The sequence below is a fragment of the Merops nubicus genome, unplaced genomic scaffold (assembly GCF_000691845.1).
Source record: "Merops nubicus isolate BGI_N331 unplaced genomic scaffold, ASM69184v1 scaffold3817, whole genome shotgun sequence".
NCBI lineage: Eukaryota > Metazoa > Chordata > Aves > Coraciiformes > Meropidae > Merops > Merops nubicus.
The window spans coordinates 8,696-28,346 of record NW_008618172.1 but is presented as its reverse complement, the minus strand read 5'-3'; the positions used below and the strand labels follow the sequence as shown (position 1 = coordinate 28,346).

The following is a 19,651-nucleotide window of genomic DNA, read 5'->3' as shown; positions in this document are numbered from 1 at the left end:
AGTGAAGTTATGTACTTGTATCATGAGAAAATGTAATTTAGGAAAGGAGGAATTCACAGAATATGAAGTCTCAAATGGCAGAGGGGAATACAGTTTCAGTATGGGGCTTTTATAAGAAATCTCTTATTCATGCAGTTACATCTTGAATATTTACAAATTCATATAAAACAGAATGTACTGTGTGGATATATTTTTCAGTATAAAGCGGTAGGTATCAAGTTCGTAAGATGCATCAGGGTAAATGTAAAAGCTTTTCTGATCTGCTGGTAATAAATGGGATCTGAAATAGGCAGCAGTACAAAAACTGGCATGATACTACTGGCACAAAGGAAAGTGTTTTCACTCCCCTGCCTTTGACTGTAATGACTGCAGCGCTAGGGGTATTTTTAAAATCTAAAACAATAGAGGAGAATACAATTTAGAAAATCCATTTGTATTTATGCAAGGTCTTAAAGGAGAATTTTGAGGGAGTTTTTTTAAACAAATGGCATTATTTTAAAAATGTCCTATTAAGACTTCTTATTTTGAAGTATTCAGCCAGTTTCAGTTTGGCTTTGCATGTGTTTTAACTCATATTTTCTGTTCTTCACTGTGTATGTCAAAACCTGTAATTGTTTTGTTAAACTTCAGACTGGCTATTCTGTTGACAAGGAGATACAGATACCCTCTAGAAGATACATAAGTTTACTGCAGCCATTGTAAACGTTTTATTAGGTATAAATAAGGAGTCTGTGAAGGTGGTTACTCAATCTGCATGCTTCTATAGACCTAGTTTACTGGTACCTTTGTCTCTTTTAAGGCCAGCATGCTCCCAAGCTGTCTCCATAATATCATAAGCAATTCTTGAATTAGGCATATATGTAAATGAAATAATGGCTCTAAAATGTTGTATTGTGATTTGGTTGTTTCAAGAAGTTTGAAACAACTGCTCTGCTACAGAGGCTTTGATGAGTGTGTAACTGCAGCTTGCTACTGTTTCATCCTTGTCTCAAGGGTAAAATGGAGGCAAAAGTTCATTAAATTTATAATTGCTATAAAAACCTGAAGTTAAGTCACATCTTGCTGGAGGAAATGCTGTACGAAGCAAATGAAGAAGAGAAGAAAAAAAAGAAGCAAAAAACACCTCAGGTGGTGTGTGCCTATAATTATTATCTGGTATCTATCATATACCATGTGAAATGCCTGCTCTCACAGCTCCGAAGTGCAAAGACAGCAGCATTTTTTTCCGGTTGCAGGACAGATACCACTGATTTAAATAAATAGAAAGTGGGTGCATTTTCCACTACTGCCACTAGAGTATTCTGGTCACATTGCATCAATTCAACCCTCAGATACTACCAGAAAGAGCAGAATAGACATAAACTTTTATCATATTCTTGAGTTTGTCCTGAGAACGTAATTTAAAATGTTTTGTTGAGACTCCTGTTCACTTCTCTCTTTGGATGTGTTCGGGTTTCTTTGCAGTTCAGACCCAGTCTAATATTTTGAGTTCATTTGGCAATAATATGAGGTTTTCTATGGGGGGTATTTCGTTTTTTAATAACATCTTGCTAATTCTATGGAATAATTTTTAAAATATTATCTTAGGCAACTGAATGCTTTTTGCTTTATATTTGAACTACCCCATAGGCCTAACAGCTCTTTAGGTTCTTTGATTTAGTTTGGACTGCGTTGTTACCAGAATCTTGATAGAAGTGGCATGCAAGAGCTGTAAGGCTGTGTTTCCTGTCTTGAACCCTTCCTAAACCTGAGATACAAAACAAGTTTTAAGACAAGGTTGGTGACAACCCTTGATGTTAACAGTGCAGCTGTCATTTGCCAAAAATTATAGTAGACAAGCTACTTGCACTTACTTTTTTATCTCCTGGAGGTGTTAAAGCAAGCAGACCTCCACAAGAGAACTTCCTGGAAAACATGGAAGGAGTAAGAAATAGAGAAGTATATTCAGTGTGTTCAGCCTCAAAATTATTACCTCTTTCTTACAGTGTAGCAGGAGGAAGCAACTGGAGGTGATGAAATGAGCTCAGCTTACTACTGCAATAGATCAGGACCTTCAAAGACAATGGTCTTGTTTTTCAAGTACTGTAATCTATCTCCTTAGAAAGTCATACTTATTTCTGAATTGTTGATACCTGATGACATGGCTGTGTAGTTGTCAGTTTGATTGCAAAGGAAACAGTGAGAAATACACAGCCCTGGGAGAAGGAGAACAACATCCTCTTGCTGGCAACCTGCAGGTTTCAGCAGATCTTCGTCAAACTTGTCTTGAACCATCATGCAAGCTTCAGTTTCATTCCTCTGCAGAAGGAATTTGGGGAGGTAGTTGAATTTTTGTTTATTTGTTGAATATGTCTTAGGTTCTGAAAGAGGATTATTTCTCTGATAGGAAGTATAATTTCTGAGAGATGAAGAATTTGCTGTCAGAAGTTCCTCATGAAGTTTGTTGAAAAAAATAGCAAAGCCAACAAAGTTTTATTACATTTTTTTCTTCACAACTGCCTTCCTGCTGTAGAGATATTATTGTGTATTGTTTGAGAAGAAGGTAGCTCTAAAGCAAACTTAAAATTAAAAGAAGAAAAGGCATTTGCAAACAACGACCAGAAAATTTTAGCTGGTTAGCTTAATTAGTTTGGTGTTACCATGACTTTTGGGAAATTAAAATTAGATAACAAGTGCTATGTAGCATGCAAAGCTAATGTCAAAGAGTAGAGTGCAGCTATTCATCATTTTTATGGTATTACAGCTGGTTTTCTAAGTGATAATTCAGATAAATTAAATGAGATGTGCAGTGTTCTTTAATCATTTGGGAAACAAGTCCTTTCTTTTAGAATATTTCTTCTTACAATAATTGAAAAAGTAAAAATAGATCTGGCTAGTTGCTCTTTTATTTAAAAATGAAAGATAAAAAAGTTACTCTTTCTGTGGGAAAATTCTTAGTGAGTTCTTGAAAATGTATATCAAATGAAGGAAAAAATTTGGGACTTTTAAATTTCTTTAGAAGTATACCTAGCCTATTTTAGAATGCTAGAGTGACTCTTGATATGAATCAGATGTATTTCCCTGGCTTCTGCTATTTGACTGGTTCTTAATAGCTTCTGGTAGACACTGTAATGATGTACTATTATCTTGATCTTGATCTCTTAATTGTTTTAAAAGGAAAAATAGTTTAAATGCTGCTGGTGGCACAGCGGGAAGCAGAAGAAACTCCTTCACTGACATTTTTCCAAATAAGGGCTAACATCATACCTCTTTTTCCGTATGCTTTGTTGAAAGTATTGTAATGCTCTTCTAAACCTTCCACTGACGAAGAAAACCTTCACGGATTTCTTTGTTGTGAGGCAGCACTGAGTTCTCTTGGCACCCGAGGGTGTCCTGAAGGCTGAAGGGAGGTTATCAGCAGCTTGGTCCTGGCCAGCCTGGTGAAGGGTGCCCAGGTTGGCCAGTGTCCAAGAGCCATGGTGTGCGATCCAGTGACCCAGGTGGCTGCGTTCAGGTGATGAGGCACTTGGATCAAGTGAGTGTGCATGTGAAATGTTCTCTCTGAGAAGATCTTAGATTTGTTCTATTCCCTGATACATTTTATCTGAAGATGGAGAAGTAAATACAATATAATATAATAAATGTAGACCTTGAAAAGATGTAAGAGGAGTTAGTTTGCTGGCAAACTTCCAGGAATTTTGGAAAACAGTAGATTTTTAGAAATAATTATTATGTATTGAGGGGGGAAAAAAAGCTAAATAACTCTTTTGGGCTATTTCAAAGAATATTGCATGAGACAATAGAAGTTTTCCTCTTCAATGTTGCTAAGCCTTACTTAGAATGCAAAGAGTTGCACTTAGAAATTAAACATAAGAATGTATGTGTTCTTGCACACCCGTAGTTGCATATTATATATAAGTACCTGGAAGGCACTGTAGAATGACTGTATATACATAAATTTATTGAAGGTGAAATTTAAATAAGAGAACAATAGTGATAGCATCCTTTGGGTAAATGTGTCTATATGCAGCTCATGCTTTAAAACTGGTGGAAAAAATAGTAACAGGACTCTTCCAGAATCTCTCTACAGCTCTTACAGAATTCTCTGCATTAAACTCAAGCCTGAATATTTACTGGTTTTTATATGGTATTCAGCCATGATGAATACCATATAAAAAGCTGCTGACCATTCTGTCCTTAATGGCTTTGCATGGGAGTGCATGGAGAGAAAATGGCTTTGGGCAAGCCCAATAGCTATTAATGCTTAACTAATGCGATCTTGTTTAAATTAAATTTATTGTATGCGCCACACAAATAATTATTTACCACAAGGTAATCTTTCATCACTTATTTGAGAAGGTTGTAACAGAGAAGAATGTGTCTTTTTCATCTATTTCTATTAATTTTTATATTGTTTAGTACAGGAGAAAAGCTGAACGTATGGAGGAAAATATTTTACATTTTTATTTAAGCTATTTGTGTTTTCATATTTAAGTCTCATGGTTTACATTGTGAAAAACTTGTCCTTGGTTGTCAATGAAGTCAAAAATAGAGGTATGGAACAATGTGCTTTTTCTCTCTTAATTCCTAGAAAATTTGCCTTTAAAACTATCAGAAGCATGTCACTGGTGGTAAAAAGAATGCTGATGTTAATTTAAGAACCACTTTCGTATGATAGTCATTGTCTAAAACTAGCACATTGCCAAAGCCAAATAGGCTTTGGAAATAACTGCACATTGAAAATACAGTCAAACCACTCATGTGAGCAGAAACCTTGCTGAAAGGCTCAGATGCAGTTAGAACTTAACCTTGATATTTATGCTGTGGTTCCTATCAGATTTTTCCATTTTAAGCTCTGTCCAGGAGCTATTAATTCAGCTGTGAAAACTTGCTTCAAGCTGCAATTTTTAATTCAGTATGTCAAGGTGGAAAACCAGCAGAAATTGATTCATCAGGTTTTGAGTTCCAGGAATCTTAAATAAACCCACTGAGATCAGGAAATCTCTAAAGGTCTGAAACTCAGTAGAATCGGACATTAAATGGATTTCAGTTCAGACCTGTTATAAAAGAAGAGATGAAAATTATTTTAAACTAAATATTAGGTAATATACTTCTTAAGATTTTAGCTAAATCTTTGGAGCGAATGCCACACTACAAAAAATCTCTTCTAGGGTCAAAGTGTGAGGTGCTCCAGGGCTTGCTGATTGTGTTTGGAGAGGGAAACAAGTAGGAAGAAGTAATTACCTTTAAATTTTTAGTCCAAGAGTCCAGGTAAACTCTTCAAATGTGCTTTGATGGTGGGTTGGAAGAGTCTTAAGTGGCTTGATATGGCTCAGCTGAATATGAGCTGTTCTTTCTTGTTATTACTTTTTAATTAAGACTTCGAAACAGCTTTTTTAACTTATTCTAAATAAATTTCTGACATATCACTTCTCATACAGACTGGCAAGTCTTGGAGGAGCATATGTGTTGATCAGAACTTTTTTCTTTTTGCTCCTAAAGAGAATAGTATTTGTTTGGACTCATTCTATGTCTATGCCTCTCATTCTGAGCACAAAATTTTTGTGTTCTTTGGCCTTGAATTGTTGACCGAATGGTTGGATTTCTTCCTCTCATCATATGGGACAAATGGGAGCATGTTCAACATGTTGTGTCTGTATCTACCTAGAAATCCCTCATCTTGGTAGCAACTCCTGTCTGTGGTAGAGTCACCTGCTGTCCCATACTTCCCTTTAGTCCCATAGCTCTCCTTCGTTGTTGGATCAGGCTAAATTTTCCGTGTAGGTTTTAGTGTACTTGGTGGAAAACTGGCATAATATCTTCCCTCTGTTGATTTACATACAGTTCTCCTGCTGCAATGAAAGCAAGATCTTGTTCAGCCAGCCTCCGCTTCTGGGCAGTAGAAGAAGTGGTGAGACTGTTGAATCAGTCCTTTGTTTGGAGGCTTATATGGTGGTTAATAAAAGTTATGCTTTGACAGTGTTTCCCTTTTTATCTATTCAATTTGTTAAATAGGGCTTGAAGAGTAGGCTTGAAGTGGGGGAGGTTGCCTGTGTGCCGTCAGGTCTCGGAGAGTGGGTTCATTTGCCTGCTGAGCTGGGGCTGCATTGACAGCCTCCTCTGAGGCATGGGTTTCCATTTCTACTCCTCATGAGGTTTCTTTTCTCAACTGTGGGGTACAGATGCTACTGCTGATGTTCAAATAGGAAACCTAGCTTCCTAACCTGAAATGACATGGTGTGAACACTCTTCCTCTGTAATGTCACATAAAGAGAACAGGAAAATGGAGGGCAAAAGAGGCATGAGGGTTTCAACAGGGATGACTGGTAGAGGATTACAGAGTCAATACAAGTAATGCAGATGAAAGCAAGTGAAGGAAGACAGTAGTAGAGGGAAAGCAAAGCGGTTTTCACAAGGGCTTCTCTTTCTGGGATCTTACCGCAACAACATCCAAAAATGTCCCAACAACTTACGTGCAACTTACAACTGTCAAAAATAGTCAGTTGTAACACTGGTTAACAATTAGGATTTTGAAAAACCAACTGAGTTGAAAACTCAGTTGTTTTTAAACATCATGGTTAAACAGCAAAGCAAATAAATACAGTCTAAATGTATTGATATTTTGACTGAAGGTCAGTGTGATAATCCGTGGGTGAACAGAACACAAAAATTTTGCTCAATGCTGTCGTGTTTTGTCTTGATTTAGAGTTTGAATAGTGTTGATTGTATTGAGCCACGTAAGTCAATTTAACATAGTTCCTGTAAATCCTGTTTCCACAAGGGTTTGGATAAATCCACAATCATCCCCACATTATCATTGTCACTATTTTTTAGAAATCAGGCACTGTGTTGACTCATGAACATAGTCCCTGCTGCAGTTGGCCTCTAAGGTTTAGTCTGTGCTATAAAAAGCATTTTCCCTCGTTCTCCAAGTGTGCTGTAGCACACACCACCGCAGTCTTTGAAGCAGATAAAGCAGCTGATAGAGTGTTGTGTAAGACTTCAGTAAGTATTCCAGAAATAGCAATTCTTTTAATGTACGTAGGTCTTCCCAATGGGAGCCTGGAGGCACTGCTTGGGTTGCTCTTGAGGACACTGTGCAGCTGGCGTGGTAAAGCGGGAGCTTCTCCTTTGTCTCTGTCAGTCATTCCAGTCCACCTTTGTTGCTGGCCATTACCTCCCAGCACAGACCTGAGCTGCAGGACTAATCTGAACAAAAAGTAACCTGGCAAAAAATGGAGTTACTTATTAAAGACATTTTGAGATCAGTTTAGTTGGCATGAAGAAGCAAATTCCTGATTTCTCAGGCTTTTGGATGGTTCTTAACATCCACAGCACAAGTGCAGAAATCAGGTAGTATTTCTGCTCTATCTGCCGGAAACACACAGGATCAGATGCTGCTGATATTAAAATCACAGTCCCTTTTCAGGAAATCTGACTCGGTATCTTTCCAGGCCACCAAATGCTATTTAAAGCACAAGCAGACAGGAAAGAAAAAAAATACTACAGAAATGAAGGAAAATATCCTGAGTTAAAAGCAGAGTTAGCAAACTTCAAGCTTGTTCCCATGAAAGTTAAACAGCAATTTTGAAAGCTGGGCTGGAATGCATTCCCTGAAGCTGTTTCTGTAGATGCATCAACATCTACAGACATAGATGTCCTTCTGTAGATGGTTTGTTCCTAGTAATATACTTAAGCTTCGTATTTTTCTGTTAAGTCCCTCAAAAGTAGGAGAGTATAACAGAAGATGTTAAGGTCATTCCTCTGTAGAATTTCCTTCGGCCTCAGAAGATGGATATGGCCTCAACTGTTTTCTTTATAGCCTTTCCATGACCTAGGGATCTAACAAAACTGCTAGGGAGGAGGGATGTTGAATGTGTCTGTTTATCTGTTTTCCATTTGGAGAGTCTTGTTTTGTTTTGCTTTTCTGCAGTAACTCCCACTTTTCAAAACATCAGAACAGAAGCCAAACACAGGATGTACAGGAAGCATAAGAAAATAGTTTCTTTTTGCTAGACATGTGATTGCCTTGATTGCCTTCAGTAAATTGTCACACTAAGTTTTCCCAGTTGTTTTTGCAATGAAGTTGGACTAATCAGTAAGACGCTTAAACTTCAGAATGTCAAGTTTCAGTGTACTGTATGGCAATTATCTTGTAAAAAATGCCTTTCCAGAACAGCAGCAGAGGTCATGGCACATTTCTGTGTGTATTACGGAAGAGCAGTCAAATATGTCTGAAATTAATTTAATCTTTTCATATTAGGGACAAAAAACCCTGCCTGCTTGGCAAAAGACAGAGCTGGTGTGCATAGCCTAAGATCTTGAAGGTACACTGTATGGGAAATAAATTCCCCAAAATGTTTAAATCTGTTTTGTGCTGGAAACTGAATTTCTAAATTAGCTTTCAAGTTTGTTGTTGTTATTTCACTGACATAATGAGAGATATGAGATTTGTCTGCACTGAAGTACATATAGCTCAAAATTGTAATTAATTTAGCAATGGTCTTAAGCAGCACCCAATACTGGTATGTTAATTAAAACATTTGAAAAATAAAGGACATTTTGGTTACTGGTTTTGTAGTTTTGCTTCTGAGCATCTACAGTGCTAATGTGATTGCTATAATCTAGTGACAGCTGTCAGGAAGAATTAATTATTATTTGTCTTTATTCAGTATTTACAGTGTGTAAGTTGCTTGTTAGTATAATTACTCCTGTTTATAGATTCCACTTGCCTTCCCGACAGAGATTTAATAGCATATTTTGTTTTGGCAATAATATCTCAGTCTACTTCCTGCATCTAAGTTTATACCTGATGGCTTGATTGTCTTACATTCTTCTTAAATAAATGTATAGTTCATTGTTGAACATTTTGAAGTGTCTTTACTGCTTTGCTTCCTTTTGTTGTGCATTATACTTCCTTGTGCTTTTTTTATCTACCTTAAAAGACCTGTCAGATCCCTTACCCTTCCCTGGCATGTATTTCTGGCTTTGTGATTTTTTTAAAAATTGACTAACAATAGAAGGAAAGAAAATGTGAGATGTGTAGCCTCAGCCATCTGACCCTTCAACAGTTCTGCAGCAGTTTGAGTAATACAAACATTGGCTGCTTCTAGACATTTTAACATGTCTGTCAGACTGGTTAGTAGGATATTTACTGTGTGACTATACTGACTTTAAACAAAGATTTTGGAAGAAGGGTAGATAGAGGAAATGGTGACTGGAGCTCAGGCATTTCTGAGCTACTTGACATTTATTATGTTCGTGAGAGTCATCAGACTTTGATAAGCTGGAGTTCTGTGCTGAGGTACTGAATTTATGATGGAAAACGAGAGCCAGTAAAGCAGTTTTGATGGAACAAAAATAGTCCATTTCCATGTGGAAAGCCCTCTGTGGTGGTATCACTGGCTTGCAGGAGTGGACAGGGTGATCAGGGTTACCACCTTGATATAGGGTTTTGGTAAGACAGGTGTGCAAAATCTTTCTGTTTCAACCTTATGCTTTATTGTGCCTGCTAAGATTGAACAACACATTTTATTTGTAACCAGTTGTCAGCCATTAGAAAATGGGTAAGTCTGGTCACTATTAGAGGAACGGTTGCTCAGGTCCATCCCAGGGCAGCAGCTGGTCATGTGGTGTCCATACGTGTTCCCCAGAAGCATCCCTGTAGGGGAGCCACTCTCCCTGGTCATCTTCCATTGCACCAAATGTCATTACTAGAAGTTAGCTGAAACACAGTGTTTTTCTGAGTATCAGTCTTTGTTGGTTTGATATCAGGTGAAATTGTCAGTGAAGCCCAGTTAATGTATATGGCAAGAGCGTACTGTTTGCAAGGTTTGGTGATTCAATACATAGGAGAGGATTCCTTTTAGCTGTGTTTTTTTTGTTTTTTTTTTTTTTTTAATAGCAAACTAGCTTCTGTTGCATCTTTGAGATACGATATCTATTACTGGACTCGAAGGGGTATTGATGGACTTCCTTCTCATACTAAGTGGAGAAAACCATTCTGACTTTGGGATCTAATTTAGAATAAACATGTAAAACAAAAAGCAGAAATTAAGGTACCTTTTTGTTTTGGGGAGGTCTGACTTGGAACAGAAGCTGTATTGAATTCATATTGGAGGAGAAGATGTACTTTAAAGGTGTTTTGTCTGTCTCAGTCTTCCCAAATTCTCCTTCATAAGGAGTTTTTCAGCCTCCTGTGGCCAGCAGCCCTTCTTGTTCCACAGCCCAGGACCAGGAGCACTGTGCTGCCCAGGCAGTTCGTAAGGACAGGCTTCCTTCTGTGTTAAAGGATCAGTAATACATATGGAGAACTTGCAGTAAAGGTTTGCTGTTGTTTTATGTACATGTTGTACAAAGTAAGAGCAATGCCCTTACTTTTGTGGCTCATTGCTCTAGTTATGCTGGCAGTCGTAGCTGGCTGTTGTTTTGGATTTGATCATGATGTGATTTGTCCGTTTAGAATACCTTGACTACTGTTTACTTCCAGACTTTAAGTGTTAATTCTGAGGTGCAGAGCTCACTATTGTCCCTTAAGAAGAGGAAATGAGACCATGCAGGCTCTTCTTTGCCTTCCAGATGTTCAAACGATCATAGAAGAGCTTGTAGTCAGCCTGACAGTGCAGTGTAGCACCTCAGACTGCTCTCCCTTTGTTCGCCCAGGAAGGATCTTGGGTCTTTCTATTTAGATAAAACATCTCAGAAGGCCACATTAATTTTTTTTTTCACTTTTTGTTGCAAGTAGCAACTACTTTTTTCTTGTTGTGTCTCAAACCATGTAAATGGGTCTAGCAAGATTATCACAAATATAATGTAAGAAATACAAATGTCTAATATGACTTTTACAATGTTAGGATTCAGTTTCGCTTTCATGTTCATTTACATATTTGTTGGCTCTGTGATAGATGCTTTTATTTTGTGATACAGGGTTCAGTTGCAAATCAGCTAGATTGTTTTATTTCCGTCCATACTTAATTATGACTATATTCATTTTAGATTAATTAATCATTTAGATTGTAGCTCCTGTTTTAAGCATTGAACCAAGTCTTTAGCATGGTTGTGCTGATGCCAGTCAGTAATATTTTGCCAGGGTGGTGTACATGGTATGTCTTTCATTTTCTGTAATGGGAACTAGAGGAAACATTAATTGAATAAAACTCCAGATGGCATTCCAATATGGCATTCCATTAAATTGGAAGCCATCAGTTTATAGTAATGGGTTTTTTTTGGTGTTGTTACCTTTTGATCTTTCAAGACTGAGAACTGTACTGTCTGATTTAAAACAAAAATCCCAGGCTTCCCTAAATGTTACTTCTTGAAGCAAAATTAGAATTATAATACTACTGATACAAGAAGGGGAAAAAAAATTAATCCTGCAGCAAGCTACTATTTTCAAGTGTTAAAGCATCCCTGGGAAAATACATTTCTCAAGCTTGTTCTAATACTAGTGATCATTTGTTTGGCTTTGAATTTAGAATAAATGAATTTAATGTCATAGGAACATTAAGGAAATTCCAAACAGTATAATATTCTTGATTTAAATACACATGTAATAATTCAGATTTCAAAGAGTGTAGGCACGCTAGTCTGCTTGCAGGGAGGGACAGTTATCTACAGTCTCTAAATTCTGTTTCAGACTCTTTTTCATACCAACATGAATGTAGGAACGCATATAAAATTGTGTACTCAAATAAATGAGAAGTTATTACACTTGCTTCCTCCAGAAGGTTTTAAATGTTATCTTAGAATGTCATTTAAGAAGTTTTGCAAATAAAATGCCTATAAACATAAACCATAAAAATAACAAAGCATTTTTGTGCTATTTTTAACAATAACTGTATCAGATCTATACAAGGAACCTACACTGATACCCCTTTCCAAAAAGCAACATGATAAATAAGTGTCGACATGGTGTAAGTACACTTGTGTTTGCATTCTTGGAGGTTGCCTGTGGTTGGGTTATATTCATGTAATGCAACATACTTGCCTGTGGCAGAAACTTGTGTAAAAGCTTCCTCTTGGTACCTAAGAAGTTTGCTAAGCATAGACTTGAAATGAAAAACAGAATGGTCTGATTCTGAAGTGTAGGAAAGGAGAAGGAATAAGATCATCATCAGATTCCTCTTGTATTGTTAATGGGAATTTATTTGTATGGTGGTTTTAAATTTATTTTGATAAAGAAGGGAATCATGTTTGCTCAAGAATTTATTTTCGGTTACAATTGCCAGTGAGATTTCTCATGTCAGCTTTGCTTTTCTTCTCACAGGCGAGTTTCTGAAGCCCTTGTCCACTGTCCTGCATGCAGCACTGGACTGGCACTCAGCACAGACTTGTGTGAAGGAGAGATAGTTCAAAGAACAGCTATTAATCTGTCTGATGAATAAAATCCTTTGTAAGCACCATAACATTTTGAAACGGAGCAAGTTCTGGCATACTCAACAGATCTGATTACCATGTGACAATTACAGTAGACTATTGTAGAGGGTGAAAAGGCCTTTAGAGACATCGAAGCCTATAATAATGTACTGGAAGTTTTGCTTTAGTTTATTGGTAATATTCAGTTCAAGGCTAGGTTTTATGGTACCTTTTCCTTCTGCATATGTTCAGCTCTTGTTCAGTCTTACAGTGCTAGGTAGCTTTTATGAAAGTTGATTGTATTTGGTTTGACTTTTTGTCCCACCCATCCCTTTTTATTAGAAGGAGTGACAAGTACTAGACTTCTGATATCTCTTTGTTTCCTTTAAATGACCATAGCCTATTTGATGTCTGCAGGAATATTTCTCTGCAAAGCTGTATCTATCCTGTGAAACTGAGCAGGGCTGGTGGATAGGTGTGAGCGCCGGCATGCAGTCATCCGTACTGTTAAATTGCTAGGATTATTTATATACTAATACAGATACAGCCCGTTTGTGAGTACCAGCTCTAGCCTGAGTGTGGCAATCCACAGTGGCATCTTGGGTCACCAGCCTGTGTTTGCTGTGGTTTTGGAGAGCTGAAAGGTAGGGAATGGGGGACAAGCTCCATGTGTCTGGTCCAGAAAGAGATTCAGATAGAGAAGGATGCAAAGAAAGCTTTTTGAGCATTACCTTAAAGAAGGGGAGATAGTGCATCAAATCATGAGGTGAGAAGGAACTGATGCTGTTCTTTGCGCAAAGATCCTTTGTCCCATCACTGTGTCTATATAATTTCCTGGCAGTCTTGTATTTAGACAGGAGAGGAATCTCACAAATGTCTTGCCCTCTCTGTGTTCTGTCTCCCAGCCTCGCCCTGAGCTGGTGATGTTGTAGGAATGTGGCACAGGCCATGCTGGCTGCAACCTGAACATTGGTTTAAAAAGCAAACCTGCACTAGCCACAAGTCAGGTAGCCATGAATACAGACTTCAGAGTAGGCAGGAATCTTTAAAAATGGAGGCAGTCTGTTTTAGTGCTTTCAGACCTTTTTTTTAGAGGGTGGAGTGTTCTGATGGTTCTCCAGGAGATCTGGCACTTGCAGCCAGCATTCAAATTGTGCGGTACAAATCACTGTGAGGCTTGTTGCTGAGATCAGTCATAGCCATGTTGTGGAGGGAAGCTCACTCTGGTGTTGCAGACCTGATTATATTCTTCTGTTACTACTTCATCAAAAGTTACTACTTAAGTATTGAGAATTGTGAATAAAATACGAAATTTCCACTAATGGATCAGAATCTTAATCGCAGCCCAAGGACCTCCATTGTTCTCTGGTTTAGCAGTGAGTCTGGAACAGATGGCCACAAGTTCCAGAGCAGCAGCTGGACTTAACTGTAGTCTAGGTTATTTATGTTGCTTAGTATCTGCAAAGGGCAGGAGATGCTTCTTTCCAAAATGAAAAAGCTTTGGTTTATTCTTCTGAAATTAACTTTAGATGTACAATAAACTTTGACCTGCTCCTTCTTTGTGCAAGAAGTTTTTTGAAATGGGTACTTTTATAGCTTGGCAAAAATAACCAGGAACACTGTAAATGGGAGAACTGACAAACACAATGTGAAGACCTGTTTTTTTTTTTTAAAAGCCTAATGCTTCCTGCTCTCCACGGGCATCTGGAGGAGAGTCCGCACAAGGGAAAGTCTTACTCTGAGAAGCAGTAGGTGAAAAATGATGCAAGGAGCAGAAGCACCTTGCTGAGGGGAATGTGTATGAGTGTGTAGTCAGTGTGTGCATAACAAAGGACTTTTCATACTGAAATATACGGAAACATTGGAAAGTTTGGAACGTTTGCATTTGCTCTTTTCTAGGTGCTTTAAGCAGAGAGATCTGTCTGTAAGATGAAATGTCTTTTCAGGAGAAATCATTACATCATGTGTATGAGGTGTGCTGTACTGCAAAATGCTGCGCAGTGTTTTATTCTGGCTCTTGATTCAATGCCCAGTTTTTATTTTACAGTTTTCACTTTCCTTTCTACTTCCCCTCCCTGTTTATCCCACTATCCACTGTCAATGTCTTAGTCTGGATAGGGTATTGCTAACATTTTGATTTGCTTCTGAAGCACTGAATAAACCAGTGAAACAGATGAAAGCTCACGTCTTTCTTCTGTGCTTCTTGGAGAAAGTGCATCAGTGATGATGCAAAATGAGTGCTTTTGGAAACAGCTTAAAATTTCATGTGAAACACTTGACTCCCCAGGATGGAGAACAGAATGATCCCCTCATAATCCAGGAAATAGCAGTGAAGGACCTGATAAGCCAGTTGGACACCCGCAAGTCTGTGGGGCTGGATGAGATCTACCTGAGAGTGCTGGGGGAGCTGGCAGAGGAGCTTGCCAGGCCCCTCTCCATCATGTACCAGCAGTCCTGGTTAACAGGGGAGGTCCTGGATGACTGGAGACTCGCCGATGTGATGCACATCTACAAGAAGGAGTGGAAGGAGGATCTGAGGATCTACAGGCCTGTCAGCCTGACCTCGGTGCTGGGGAAGATTATGGAACAGTTCATCTTGGGGGAGATCATGTGGCAAGTGCAGGACAACGGGGATCGGATACCGTCAGCACAGGTTCATGAAGGGCAAGTCCTGTTTAACCAACCTGATCTCCTTCTATGATCAGGTGACCCGTCCAGTGGATGAGGGAAAAGCAGTGGCTGTTGTCTCTCCGGACTTCAGTCAGGCCTTTGACACCGTTTCCCACAGCATCCTGCTGGAGAAGCTGGCAGCTTACAGCCTGGACAGGTGGCCTCTTGGCTGGGGTAAAAACTGGCTGGATGGCCAAGCCCAGAGAATTGTGGTGGATGGAGTTAAATCCTGTTGGCGTCCAGTCACGAGCAGTGGCCCTCAGGGCTCAATTTTGGGACTGCACTTGTTTAATTTCTTTATCAATGACCTGGATGAGGTGATCAAATGCACCCTCAGTAAATCTTCAGATGACAAGAAATTAAGTGGGAGTGTCGATCTGCTTGAGGGTAGGAAGACTCTGCAGACTGATCTGGACAGGCTGGAGCAATGGGCTGAAGTCAGTGGTATGAGGTTTAACAAGGCCAAGAGCTGGGTCCTTCAGTTGGGTCACAACAACCCCAGGCAATGCTCCAGGCTTGGGGAGGAGTGGCTGGAAAGCTGCCTGGTGGAAAAGGACCTGGGGGTGTTGGTGGACAGTTGACTGTACATGATCCAGCTTTTTGCCCAGGTGGCCAAGAAGGCCAATGGCATCCTGGCCTGTATCAGAAACGGTGTGACCAGCAGGAGTAGGGAGGTGATCGTGCCCCTGTACTTGGCACTGGGGAGACCGCACCTTCAGTACTGTGTCCAGTTTTGGGCACCACAGGATAAGGACATTGAGGTGCTGGCGCAGGTCCAGAAAAGGGCAACGAGGCTGGTGAGAGGGCTGGAAAACATGCCTTATGGAGACCAGCTGAGGGAACTGGGGTTGCTTAGACTAGAGAAGAGAAGAATGAGAGGAGACATCATTGCTCTCTACATATACCTCAAAGGTTTGTGTTGGTCCCTTCTCCCAATTTACTCATGATAGGACAAGAGGAAATGGCCTCAAGTTGCACCAGGGGAGGTTTCAGCTGGGTATTAGGAAGAATTTCTTCACTGTGAGAGTGGTTAGATACTGGAACGGGCTGCCCAGGGAGATGGTGGAGTCATCATCCCTGGAGGTGTTAAAAAAACGAGTGGATGTGGCACTTGAGGCTATGGTCTAGTGGTTAGGGAGATGCTGGGAGGAAGGTTGGACTTTATGATCATGGAGGTCCTTTCCAACCATGGTGTTTCTATTATCAAGCTGGGATGATAGTAGCCAGTCGCCATGGCATTTGGAAAGGCATGGTGTTTCTGTGAGCAGTGGTAATGTAAAATGCTGGTTAGGAGACTGCAGAAGGCCAAGAAAGAATACTAGTATCACCTACAACTTGATGTATTCCAGCTCTTCCAAACAGTCAGGGGGAAGAGAGCGTTGTGGGAATACTAGTACTGGGTAACTAAGAATAACAATGGCCTGAATTCTCTTCTTTTGCCCTGTCTACATGTAAGGACCAAGAACAAATGGGAGAAACTCCTTCTATCCATTTGTTGGCAAAACTTGATCTATAGCTTGGGTCACTTCTTCCTTGAAATTGTCATGAAGAAGTAGTGCTAATTCATTACAAGCAATATAACACTGCCCTATGTTTAATAATGGAAGGCCAAGCATACCTTTACTTTTTTACAGTCACTGAGTTTTCAATCTCAATGTTCTTGCAATCTAGTCATCTGTTAAGATATAGGAGAGTACCTCCCAAAGAGATTATCCACTTCTGTCTGTTTTTAGCTGGACTAGAGATCATTAGCGATCTTTAGATTCCTGTGTGTAAGGAATTGCAATGAGAACTGCGTACAGACATGACATTTAATACTGCACTTGTGGGAAGAACTAAGTTGCTAAGCCACTTAGGTACTCAACAGGTCAGGGGAGACTAGGTTAAGCCTTTCCTGATATATCGTAGCCTTTCACTGAACACATAAGGTTCACTTCAGACTAAAGATAGGCTTCTGTTTATTGTGTGTCTGATTAGATCACAGTAACCTATGGGATGCAAATACAAATTTTTCTAGTGCTAATCTAATCAGTCTTCTAATCTGTGTAATATGCTAGCTGTAATGTTGGATGTCCTTTGAGTGAAGTCCTAATGTGTTATTTTAGATACAAGTTTCTCTCTCCTGTCCCCTTTCTTTTATTGTCAATTTTTTTTAGGTAAATTTAAATAATTACACCAGTCTCTAAAATTCATGTATTTTCATTCTGGCAATATCTATGCAAAAATTTAAAATTTAGCCCAAATACTGCTTTCTTAAGTAGAATTTCCAGCAAAAGGAACAATACAAAATCAAAATTCATTAAAGATTTTTTATGAACCTTGAACTTAGACATAGGGCACTGAATTTTTATACAGGCTTCAGATGTTGAAGAAATAAATCATAAAATCTTAGAATTCTAAGACATAGTTCAGGTTTCCTGATAGGTGATATTGAAGAGTTGCCCTTGACTCTTGCGTTTCAGGAACTACTTGTGTCTTACTACTTATGGTTAGGAACCCATCATTGTATTTCATTAAAAATATAGTATCACAGCAGAGGATTGACTGAGAGCGATCACAGGTGGAAGAGTGAATCAAATAGGAAAACCCTACACTAGTTGATGAGTTCCCCTCATCACGGCATTAAATGTTGTTGATAGATGTACATTTTTAGTGGCTTTAGGACATAATCTTCATTGTGTAATGTTAGACAAGAAGTATGCATGATAGTTGGCACACAGTAATGGGAAGAGAAAATGGAATACCTGAATAAGTATGGAGTTTCTTAACTGAGAAGTAATAGTGATGTTTACTTCCATCAGAAATTGTCAGGAAGAGTTATGCTGTACTGTGCAGGGAATGCCATTTCCCCCTTCCTTGTAGTCTTTTACAAACAACTTTTCTACTTATAAACGGACTTAACAGCATTAAAGATAAAAAATTGTTTTTGCAGTTGAGCTGCTATATTTAGTTTGGCTGCCTGATTCCCCTCACTATTAAGGTACTTGTATATCTAAATCTGGTTGCTAGCAAATCTGTTGCAGAGAAGGCCAGCACTAGGGTATCTAAAATAACCAGGTTCAGGAGGAACCACCATTGCAGAGCAGGGCCCAAAATGCATGTGGGTTTTGAGGAAGCAGCACAGAGAATTGAGCTCTGCGTCAGACTCTCTCAGCTTGATTTCAGAAACAGGAAAGAAGCTGTAGGGGCAGGGCCATGGAGAGGTGTTACAGGAGGTAGAGACCAGGTGATGAAAAATTGCAAAATATGGCACTTTCTAGGAAACACTTTAGAAAAAGGTTTTAAAGTTCTCATTTGGGTATTTATGTCAGCCTTGACCATCAGTGTGTGACTGAATCCCAATTACCTGATGCATTGATACAGAATTTTCATGTGCCCATCCACAGAAGCACAAAATAATATGACAGAGCAGTTGAGCTCAAAAGGGATGAGAGGACATCCACTTATCCAGCCCCTGGCTCAGCCTCTTATCTGCCCTTGCCTGCTGTCAGCCGTGGTGTGGTTCGGACGTCATCCCACGCACAGGAGGGACGGGGCACTGGGTGACACCAGCCAAGGTCCTTTCAGCATGGCTGTTGGTCTCTGACCTTCTGTGAGTGCACCTTGATGGTTGTGGGTAGTCATTCTTTTCCATCTTGGAAACTCCGTGGACCTTCTGGGAAAGGCTTCAAATGATCATTTTCTAAGTAAAAAAAACAAACCATAACAACCCAGAAAATTTACTGAGGGGGGGAATATGGCGTCTTTTGTTGGAGATACATTACTGATTTATCAAAGTTTTATCCAAATTTACCTTCACTTTGAAAGTTAGTTGTATTTTATATATGGCATTTAAATATTTATGCATAAGACATCTAATCTAGTCATAGTAAATATCAAATACAGATGTTAAATATTTATACATAATATATAAAATCTAAAACAAACACAAAAAATAATCATACTGTGTGAGCTGGCACAGGCAGGGCACAGGAACACAAAAACTTCTTGGATGAAATGCAAAGAGTTAATTTATTCTCATTACCTTGCGAACCCCAGGGGATCTCCGTGTCAGCCCCGGCTGGAGTCACACAAGTGGAGTCGCAGGCACCATGGAGCTTGGTCCTTGCTAGAGAGCAAAAAAGCTTTTGAACATGGTGCTTTCTCCTGGGTATCAAGGATTCTTGCAGGCATAGTTGTCCACTGTGCTTAGACCTTTCCCGCAGCAGGGCAAGAATCTCAAGCAGTTTGATATGGTGCCTATGTTATCTAAACAGAGATACTCTACTTGTTAAGGACACAGAGCTGAGTGACAATTCGTGTGATATATCTGGTTTTTGACAGCCAGCTGCAAGTCACTTGAACATGTTTACAAATCCTACTTATCGGTCTTCCCTTATTTTCCCACACGTGTATAAAGTATTGAACTATTCTAGAGGTTAGTACAAAAAACCTATACTACATTTTATTACAAAGCTTCATTCATTGAGGGGGAAGATTATTTTTTTAAAGTAACTTGTTGAATGTCATTTTCCTTCTTCTGCTTAATAAATATGTTACCTCATGGATTATAATGTAAGAGAGCTAACTGTTGAACATAAAATCACACTCAAAAATGGTCAAGGCCATGCAACAGTTACACAGTTTACCATAGGATCCTCCCTGGTGA

General features: G+C 39.2%; 1 protein-coding gene across 1 annotated transcript in view; it reads left to right on the top strand.

Moving 5' to 3' along the window:
* Nucleotides 1–14,884, top strand: part of LOC103775875 (neurabin-1-like) — a gene marked incomplete at its 3' end in the record, with an annotated part of 48,447 nt that extends 33,563 nt beyond the window's left edge. Inside the window, exon 2 of the mRNA XM_008943349.1 lies at nucleotides 14,654–14,884. Within this exon, the coding sequence (XP_008941597.1) occupies nucleotides 14,654–14,884 (231 nt within the window). The remainder of the gene's footprint in view (nucleotides 1–14,653) is intronic.
* Between the last annotated feature and the right edge of the window lie 4,767 nt (nucleotides 14,885–19,651).